At 38.2% G+C, this 9,872-nt stretch overlaps 2 protein-coding genes across 2 annotated transcripts; both read right to left on the reverse strand.

Annotated features, from left to right (window-relative positions):
• Positions 1 to 1,926: 1,926 nt before the first annotated feature.
• LOC146692343 (uncharacterized) lies at positions 1,927 to 4,865 on the reverse strand. Its single transcript, XM_085432484.1, has 4 exons — positions 4,711 to 4,865; positions 4,191 to 4,526; positions 2,269 to 2,367; positions 1,927 to 2,094 (listed from the first exon to the last, which is right to left on the reverse strand). The coding sequence occupies exons 1-4, from the start codon at positions 4,772 to 4,774 to the stop codon at positions 1,985 to 1,987; spliced, it is 609 nt and encodes a 202-aa protein (XP_085288610.1). The 5' UTR covers positions 4,775 to 4,865; the 3' UTR covers positions 1,927 to 1,984.
• Positions 4,866 to 5,487: 622 nt separating this feature from the next.
• On the reverse strand, positions 5,488 to 9,392 carry LOC146692344 (uncharacterized). Its single transcript, XM_085432480.1, has 8 exons — positions 9,105 to 9,392; positions 8,694 to 9,023; positions 8,335 to 8,574; positions 7,661 to 7,747; positions 7,531 to 7,559; positions 7,366 to 7,422; positions 6,161 to 6,229; positions 5,488 to 5,971 (listed from the first exon to the last, which is right to left on the reverse strand). The coding sequence occupies exons 1-8, from the start codon at positions 9,163 to 9,165 to the stop codon at positions 5,828 to 5,830; spliced, it is 1,017 nt and encodes a 338-aa protein (XP_085288606.1). The 5' UTR covers positions 9,166 to 9,392; the 3' UTR covers positions 5,488 to 5,827.
• Positions 9,393 to 9,872: the final 480 nt, after the last annotated feature.

The raw sequence follows: 9,872 nt of genomic DNA on the forward strand, positions 1-9,872 counted from the left end.
TTCTATAATGAATGAACCAGTTTACAAGAGATTTATTTTCAGTAGAGCAATGCAATCCACAGAATGAAATGTTCACACTCCCCAATGAAAGCCTTGACATGAGATAGGATACACAAAGCTGCCACATAAACACTGCAGACAGTCCAAATGAGTTGTTTCAGATATCACAGATGAAGTCATGCTTCCTCTAACTTCCTCAGAGGTCACTTGTCCTTGTATAGATGGAGATAAGCTTTTGGGCAGTGCTTTGAGTCTTTAAGTTATTCCTTTAAATATGTTATGTAATAGGATTATCATTTGGTTACCTTAAGTTTAGTTTATGTTTTACTTAAGTCATCTGTGTTAGTCTGTCATGTTTCTTGTCTTCTTGTTCATATTGTCAAGCTTGTGTTGCCATGTCTGGATTCCACTCTGTTTCTTGTTTTACTGTGAAAGTCCCTGTCCTATGTGCAGTGTTCCTTGTCTCGTTAGGTCTGATTTGTCCCAGCTGTGTTCCCACCTGTTCCACATCCCCTCATTATCTCTGTGTGTACTGAAGTCCTCTGTCCTACTTTGTTCAGTGTCAGGTTGTCTTTTGTCCTTTGCACCACCATGTTCCATCTATCATGTGTCACGTATCACGTATCCACGTCATGTTTTGGGTTTTTTATGTTTATCTTTAATTTCCCCAGTTTAGGTTATTGTTTAGCATCACCTCTGCCTTTTGTTTTGCAATGTCTTACCAGCCTTAATAAACGTCTCGCTTTCTGTTAAGCTTGAGTTTTGTTTTAGAGTGTCTGCGCTTGGGTTCACCTCCTTTATTCACACAGTCAGCTTTGCAGCCTGACTGTGACAGGCAGGTCTCAAAGTTGTGGCTGAATGGCATATTTAAATGTACTTTAAAGTCAAATAGAGAAGCTAACAGGATAGGGCAAAAATCCAATCCAAATTTACATTTGTAGTCATGAAAGCACAAACCAGTCACAGGATGCTGGGAAGGGTTGTCAAAGAGTTCAAAGGAGAGAAATGAACGAAGATAGGGTGTACTTATGGAACTGGGACAGGTAGAAGTGGTTGTTCTTAAAATAACATGAGAGTTAAAGATTGGAAACAAGACACCAAAAGTGACTGAAGTGAGAGATGCAAAATAGACTTTCTGCTTAGAATTTTTATTTATTTTAAAGATTGCATTATGTTCAAATCCATTAAAGATAACAGTGTGTGTGATTACATCATCATCAATCAAAACTCATTTGAGCGCAGACCAGATTCGACCACATACAAATGACTTTGTATCCAGGCTCAGGCTCATAAAACTAAGCTCAAAACTCTAAACTAACTTTCTGCAGCTGAAAAAGAAAGAAATGAAAAATGGCTTTGAAATCTATTACCCAAGTGCCTATTACCCAAGTGCCAACAGGAGTGTTTTGGAAATAATAGTGAGAGCATGTTTTTCAAATTCAGAAATGATCAGCAAATGCAGATGTAAAAGAAAAATATTTGTATGTGTATTTCTTTTTACAACAACCATGCTGTACAGGAGGCTTCTGCAGAAAGAGAAAACAACATGTCAAACGTGTTTCTATTTTTGTGGTCCAGAAAACCACCAAAAGCTACCCCTGCCTGCTGAAAACTGATGAAAAACAATGTACACCTCCAAAAAACACAGTACAAGGAGAAAGAGCTTTTTACCGCTGATGCAGGCAGGTATTTTAGAAAAGTCACTGTGGTTCTAAAAAGATCATATCAAGATTTCAAATTGTTGTCCAAACTGTGACTAAGGCAAAAACAACGATTCTCTTTTTAAAAGCTTCTGCTCCTCGTGCAAATATAAAGCTTGTTGATGTGCTGATCAGTGAGATCTGATAGAAGCTGGAGGGTTGGTCAAGCTACTTCAGTAGACTGGACTTTTTCATTGTTCACCATCTTTACACACCTGTAAAATACAAAATCATAAACCCGTGCTTCTTCAGAGCTTCATGTCTGGTTTATCAACCCTTCTTGCTTATGTGTGAACATTCTCACCAGCTCTTGTCCAGATGTTGATGACCACAACAGCTGCTTTAAGTGCTGCTAAACCCAGAGGCACTATGATGAGCCTGTACCAGCATGAGCCTGGAGACAGAGCATGAAAAGCATGAAAATAATATTTTAAATGTCATTTTCTGATTGTTTTTGTTTTTTAATGTAGATGAATACAGAGGAAAAAAAACATGTATCTGAAATTAAAACATTTCATTCTAAAATATAGAAATATTGAAAAAAAAAAAGCTGAATATTGTTGATTACCTTGTAATTTTGTTGAATCATCCATGATTTCCAGCTCTTTTGTTGTGTTTCCAGTTGTAGTTTCTGATTTTATTGTTGTTGCAGTATTTGATTTCTCACCTGAATAAAATTCAGTGGACCTTTCATTAGGAAACTAAGTTCAGTCAATTACAGTTTTTTCTGAATGCTGAAACCCTAACTGTGATTCCTGTAGCACAATCTCTAAAACTATTCAGACTTATAGCAAAACCACTCACTGAGTTTGCAAAACTAAAAGCACAAAAACTGCTTTGCACTCAGTTTGCAATTTTGTAACACACACTTTGCAAAACTGTAGGCACAATTCACTGCACAACACTCAATTACCAAATTTCCAACACACTCCTAGCAAAAGTATACACATGTATGGCTATCATTAACACTAATTTGCCAACTGTCTGGCACACTTTCCCATGTGAAAACTTTTTTAGATAATTAGTCCACTTTGCAATCAGCCTAAGCACTATAATACAGGTAAGCTGTGTGTGCGGAGTACAATGGAGGGAGCAGAAAGAGTGAGAAGTAGAGGAGGCCGAGGAAGAGGACGTGGAGGTGAAGAAGTAGGATGAAGAGGACGACAAGGACAAGGAGGAGCAAGAGGAAGACGAGGAGGGGGGAGAGGAAGATGAGGAGAGGGGGAGAGGAAGGATAGGAAGAGTAAGAAATAGAATTGCTGATGACATCAGAGCTACAATAGTGGACCATGTAATCAACCGTGGAATGACCCTGAGGGTAGCTGGCCAACGGGTCCAGCCTAACTCGAGCCGCTACACTGTAGCAAGTACCATAAGGACATCTTGAAATGAGAATCGGTTAGTACAGTCACTTCGCACAAAGATTTGTAGCACTGCCATATGCCAATGAGAAACACACCAATACCATTGATGTAAAAATACTGAAATTGTTACTTTACAGAATTGCTAGATGACCAGATGCTGGGGGCAGAGGAAGCATGTTCACTGCAGACCAAGTAACCCATATAGTCATTATGGCGATTGCAAATAATCCTATACTTGGAAATAAACACTTGTGTTTGTTTTGATGTGTTTGACTAAACACCAGTACTTGAAGTTTGGATCCCTCTATGCTTATGGATCTATGACAGAAGTATGAGCTCAAACTGACATAGCTTACCTTGTGCACAGAGAAAGCAAAAGCCAGATGTGTTTTGTATTCATACCATCAGTGTGCAGTTGGCGCATTGTGTGCTTAGTAGATGATGGCTTGTGTGTACTGTTTGATACGGAAACACCATTTTTATGAAGGTGTGAAGAGTTAATCTAGCTGTGTTTGCTTTTACAAGAGAACTACAATGTTTTGATTATTGGGTGACAGGTTTTCTTATTTGTGTGAAGAGTTTTGCAAAATTAGCCAATAGTTACAAAAAATGTGCTTAAGAAATCAGAAAAAACTGTAAAGCTTCAGATCAATAAAATGAGCGGATATTTTAGGTAATTAGTCAGATTAATGCAAAGTTATTTTGAAAGGTTCTTCAGAATCTCTCCTGGTTTCTGATGACTGAGCGCTGAAGGTAAAAAGCTGCTCTTTTTTTCCTTCTGTTGTTACGCTACAGTTAAAGTCATAAGTTGATATATGAGTGATGCATCATTCAGAAATGTCACAGCAGCAGAGCAGGAAGACTCCGATGTTTTTAAATTTGAGTAATCTCTATCCAGAGCTTCACTGATATGGATCCACTTCACTTTGTGTTTGCACCGTCCATATGTCCACACAGAGCAGTTTAAAGTCACCTCAACAGCTTTCTTGTGTTCAGTCACTGGTGAAGATGAAATTCAAGAGAAATACCAAATAAATATAAGTTTCCTTTTTTCAAAATGTAACTTGTCAGCATGTTGTTCTAACAGGATGGTTTGAGCTCAAAATATAGTGTTGCAAATACTCACTGCTAACAACAGACAGATAAACCACAGCATCTGGACCTTGCTGTCTCCCTGGATTGCCTCTAAACTGTCTGCAGGTGTAACGACCAACATCCTCAGCTGTGACCTTCTTTATAACCAGTGAGCATTCTGCTGTAACACTCAGTCTGTCTGATTTGGCTTTTTCTTTGATTTGTCCAAGATTAACCAGCTCTACTGATGGTGTGCCTCTTGAATCAGTGAAGAGCCAGACAGTAGTGTCACAGTTGTGATGATTGTTGATCACGTTTTCACAAGGCAAAGTGACTTTATCTCCATCTCTGACAGTGAAGGAGAGTGGAAGATCTCCACTATTTACTCCTGAGAACATGACAGAATCAAAAATGTTAACACTACATTTTTCAAGAGTGCATCAAACTCAGTTTTCATTGTTCACAGAAACACCACAGCTTTGTGTGCTAAATAAAAATGATATTACTAAAATTAAAAAGAAGAGTTAGTTTTCAAATCCTAAGATGATTTACAGTGTAAAAATCATCCTTACCTCCAAACTGAAGCATGAGTACAAAGAACAGAAACATTTCTATCCATCTAAATGTAACCATCATGTCTCTCAGTCTCTCCTTTCTTCTCAGGCTTCTAAAGCATAAGCGTGTCTTCTTCCTGTAGTTTTCGATCTATGACTTCCTCATTATGACTTTCAGCTTTCTTTCTCACATTTCTGCCATTATTCTTACACAACCAGACTGTCACAGCTTCCATGTTCCTCATTTATTAACAGCCAGTTGTTGTTAAAGTGACTCCTAAAATTCATCTCTTAGATAGTTAAGTAAGGTTTGGTTGTCCTGTCCACTTTACTTTATTTACTTCTGCAATATGAGAAACTGAATCATAATGCTCAGAGTTTACGCACACCGCCAAACCAAAAGGGCTCGTATCAGACGCCACAGATACAATTGCAATGAGAAGCAGCACACACTTTGAAAACCATGTTTTTTCTTTTCCTTGTGTGGTGCAATAACAGTTTTCCTGCTGCGTCGAGCAGAGGGAGTAGCAGGAAATGCACCTTGAGTGGGTGAAACCCCTCTCTCCCATTTGTCCAATCGAAAAGTTTACAGAGACGAACAAATCATAAATCCCAAAGAGATGATTTTCACAAAGCACAGGGATTTAGAGGAGTGTTAATCACAGGATGTTTTCCATTGTGATTCTATATTGTTGAATACGGAATAATTAACTAATTCAGCTTTGAAACACACACTCAAACAGTTCTGAGATATATATGTTTAAATGACTGCAAGCAGAAACAGCTGATGTAACATGTGACTTTTATTATGTCTGAGGATGTTAGATTATTTCTTCCACTGCTTCACATTTTGTTATAATGAATATACAGCACCCCCTTCTGGATAAAGGGATTGCTACAGTAATAAATTCTGAACTTTGTCAAACTGGAGACAATTTATGGATAAAACATAGTGCAACATTCTGTGTTAGAAATGTAAATGAGCAGTATAATATCCTTTTTGTTAAACATGGAGAACTTAAGCCTATTAGAAACATTTTTACACAATCTGATACAAATAACAGGTTAAAAAGGGCCTGAGCGCAACCATAACCAGTGTAACGTAAGAAAGCTTGTATGAGCTGTAGCTGTTTCGTCAACACGTGTCTCTCACTGGTTTGTTAACGGCAGCATAGAGGCTGCTGGGATCACTGGAGGGTGCAGCAGAAGTGATGTGACTTTTCATGGTGATGTAGGTCACTGTGTCATCATCTTCATCATCATCATCTTGACCTACAACCTGAAAGTTAATACACAAAAAACAAAATAATTAAGACCATAATAATGTAGGGTAAGGCAGATATGATAATAGTATTATAATCTTAATATTTATTCTTAACACTCAGATATCAACATTTACCTTGCTCTTTCATGGGAATTTTTATTGTTATTAACTGACATCACCTGAATAACCAACAGGACAGCTTACCTGAGCTTTACTGGTGGTGTTGTTAGTGTAGCTGATGGAGGAATAGGGAACAGCGTATTCAGATTCAGCCTGCACAGATACGACAACATAGAGACTGCTCAGTAATGCTTAGATTCAACATATGGGAGAACAAATACAAGTGGTGAGTAGGGATGGGTACCGGTGTCCGGTGCCATAAACGGTAGTAACCAGACCGAAAAGCAGCGCACATTTCGGTGCTTTATTTCGGTGCTTTTTTTTCCTGAGCTGTGATACACTTTAGATTCTAGCCAATCATTTTACGTTTCCGAGGATAGTAGGCGGGCCCAGGTACGTACATTCTTTTAGAGCAGAGCTACAGATTAAAAATGTCCAAGGCGAAGCGGTCAAAAGTCTGGCTGTACTTCACAGCAAAATATGCAAACTCAGCAGCCTGCAACAAGTGCTTTAAGCTGATACTGTGATACTGTCAAAGGAAGTAACACATCAAATCCGATGAAATACCTGGCGACGCATAGCGTTTTTTTTTTAAAAGGCCAGAAATGCGCTGTATTTGATAGCTTGCTGCGAGACCTCACACCGAGCACATCTACTGCGGGTGTGGTGCCTGTTATCAGACCCGGAGTTAGCAACATCCCCAAAAACACGAAGAGTAGAGTCCTGGCCCCTAGCCCTGCCAGTGTAGCAGAAATGATGAGGATGATGATGGCAGCAGCAGCAGCCGTTCGTCTCTGCGTGAGTAGCTTAATGTTGTTCGTGTGTAATTTACATTGAGTAGGCTAACCACGTTATTACATTAATGCAGGTAAGGTGAACTAGCAAACATCATCATAGGTACATGCGGCTGTCTTCTTGTTTGATGGCAGATACTCCCTTCACTCTGGCCAAAAAGGCTAAAATGACCAAAGAAAAAGAGGGAAACAGCTAAACATGAGAGGTTTTTGGATAAAGTTTGTGTTTTTTCCATTGTTTAAGCACTGCTTCCAGCCAAGAGTGATACCATATATGCCCCATAGCTGCAGAAAAGGCTAACATTGTTATCTTTTTACAAAAAACCAGCTGAACATGAGAGGTTTTTGGACCAATTTTGTGTTCTCCATTCTTTAAGCACCGGTTTGAGCACCGTTTGAGCACCGGCACCGTTTCAAAAGTACCGATTTGGCACCGGTATCGGATAAAACCTAAACGATACCCATCCCTAGTGGTGAGTAAGTATTTGAGCTCACAGAGTCCTGAATGGTTCCTGGAGCAGACAGAGTCACTGCAGGGTTTAAACTGAGTTCCTGGAACAAATAAAACAGACAAAGAAGCCTCATAAACACAGCAGACTATAATCACATCAGTGAGAAAGACTGATTACTCGTATATAGCATGAAAGTGTTATAACTCACAGCATTTTCATTCATCTGTGATTTGTGTCCTGAAAAAGAGAAAAATCAATTCAAGCTTTTAGAATGAAAGTCCATCCTGGTTTCTGCAGTCTCCCTGGTGATGAAAGCTCAGTCTTGTGAAAGCTCTCACCTTTAACTCTCTTCCATATGATGCCTATGAAAGCACTCATTATGAGTACTGTTAACCCCAGCGCTACAACAATAAACTTCCACACACCTGAAGAAAAAGAAAAACATTAAACACATTATGTCTGCAGGTTCTTGTCTTTTTAAAATCCTGATGTATAAAAATCAAATGTGTTTTAGGTTGTATAAAATTACTCGGTTAAGATCATTATATTTGCTTAAAATGACCAACAAAGAAATATTGTTCTGGTTATAATGTTATTTCACTGACAGAAATGTTTTTTAAAAATAAGCTTTTTTATAAACTGGAACAGAAAATGAACAGCAGCCTCATTAAGCTGACTTCCCCTTTTCCTTCTTTCCATTAATACATCTCCACAGGATGTTTTCTTTTACAGCTTATTTTTGGGAACTTGCTGAAGTGAAGTAAGTGTATCGTGTATAAGAATCCAACGCTGACTGTTGGTAGGAGCGGGCTTCTGAAGTCTGTTAAATTGTGCTTCTTTTGCAGTGCTTTTCTACTTTACCTGACTTCAAAGCGCTTTATACAACTCGCCTTATTCACCCAATCATACAAGCACTTTTTCTATGATCATATCCCCAAAAAAGTTCTTTGTTTGTTTATAACAGGATGAAGTTATTGTAAGGACTGAAATGTTTACGTATCCCTTCTCTGACCAGAAGATTGACTGAAGATAAACTCCTGCACGTTTCCACCATGTGCTACTTGGCACTTCAACATCTCAGAGTTCTTGGATGTGTAAATGTGATCAGATGTTGCAAAGGTCACACTGCAGGCAGACTGTGACATCCTCAGGTCTTTGTTACCATAGAGCCACTTCACAGTGTATTTACATTCTTTATATGTGGACACAGAGCACTTCAATGTCACTGTGTCATCATCCTTATATTCAGTTACTGTTAAAAAAGAGAGAACAAGAATAACATTTACAGTAATCATCACTGTAGTTATAGTTATTGTAATGTTTCAGTTTGATGTTCTAATAATCTGAAAACATTATGATGGAAATACTCACGGTTAACAACAGACAGCTCAGCTACAGAGTCTGAACCTTCTTTTTGTCCTGATTTGTTGAACCTTCTGCAGGTGTACTGACCAACATCCTCAGCTGTGAGCTTCTTTATAACCAGAGAACATTTTGCTGTGACACTCAGTCTGTCTGATTTATTTTTGACCCCTTGGTGAATCTTCCCGTTTTCAAACAGTGTTACTACGGCTCTATTTGACTGACTTAAGAGCCAGGTAGTTCTGTCACATTTATCTTGATCATCTGTCACATTTTCACATGACAAAGTGACCTCACCTTCATTCCTGATAATAAACTCAGAGTAGTCAGCTGCTGCTGCTGTGAAGAAAAGAATAAAATCAATAATGTCAACAAACTAAGCTTTTGTAATCTCATTTTTAAACGTTTAAATATTCTTACCTGACAATTGAAGCATTAGTATCACTGATGAAAACATTTGAATCCACCTGAATTCAGCCATTCTCCGTCTTTCTCCTTCCTGTTTCTCACATTAAAAATTAATCTCTGAAATAGTCCTTCTTGTAGAGATGCTGTGTCCACTTCCTGTGATTTATGCTAATATTATGCTGATATAGAGGGCCAGGTGAAGAGGACAACTATCTGCTGTTGATGTCCAAGCTGTAACAGATAAGATGTTTTCTTTCTTGCTCTAACACGTGTTGGTTCCTCATTGCATTTCTGAAATAGTTTTTCCTCTGAGAAGCAAAAGGGAAGTCTTTTAGTAGGAATGTGAGTACATCAGCAGCAGAATTTTTAGCACTTAATGATGACCAAAAAGAGAAACACAGATCGTTTCCACACTCAGTGTCCTTTAGATATTTTAAAGCTGCAGGAGACCATCTGCATTCACTTTGGACTGTAATATATAAAAAGATCATTTGTGTGGATTCTCAGGACTGTTTGATGAAATGTAACTTAAAAGGTATATAGACAAGCTAATGGGACAAACCTTTCACTGGAACAGCTGGTACAACATGTGACTTTTATTATATTACTTTCACTGCAGATTAAACATCTTCACTGCTACACCAGTCTGTTAAAATGTGGGCTATATGCTTTCAAATCATGGCTGGATAAACGTTCTCAAACACTCTTTAATGTTTTTATTAATTTATATGCTTTTAAAAATATAAAAATATTATTTAATCAAGACAGTTACCATAACAG

The sequence above is a fragment of the Copadichromis virginalis genome, linkage group LG15 (genome assembly GCF_057382275.1).
Source record: "Copadichromis virginalis isolate Kocher_CV1m ecotype Utaka linkage group LG15, C_Virginalis_male_GT1.1, whole genome shotgun sequence".
Lineage (NCBI taxonomy): Eukaryota > Metazoa > Chordata > Actinopteri > Cichliformes > Cichlidae > Copadichromis > Copadichromis virginalis.

Coding starts and splice junctions, on each gene's coding strand:
- LOC146692343 (XM_085432484.1), bottom strand. CDS start 4,774: ATGATGGTTACATTTAGATGGATAGAAATGTTTCTGTTCTTTGTACTC. Junction 4,527..4,710: donor ACTCATGCTTCAGTTTGGAG/GTAAGGATGATT, acceptor TCATGTTCTCAG/GAGTAAATAGTGGAGATCTT. Junction 2,368..4,190: donor TTATCTGTCTGTTGTTAGCA/GTGAGTATTTGC, acceptor AATTTTATTCAG/GTGAGAAATCAAATACTGCA.
- LOC146692344 (XM_085432480.1), bottom strand. CDS start 9,165: ATGGCTGAATTCAGGTGGATTCAAATGTTTTCATCAGTGATACTAATG. Junction 9,024..9,104: donor ACTAATGCTTCAATTGTCAG/GTAAGAATATTT, acceptor TTTTCTTCACAG/CAGCAGCAGCTGACTACTCT. Junction 7,560..7,660: donor CATATGGAAGAGAGTTAAAG/GTGAGAGCTTTC, acceptor TCTCTTTTTCAG/GACACAAATCACAGATGAAT.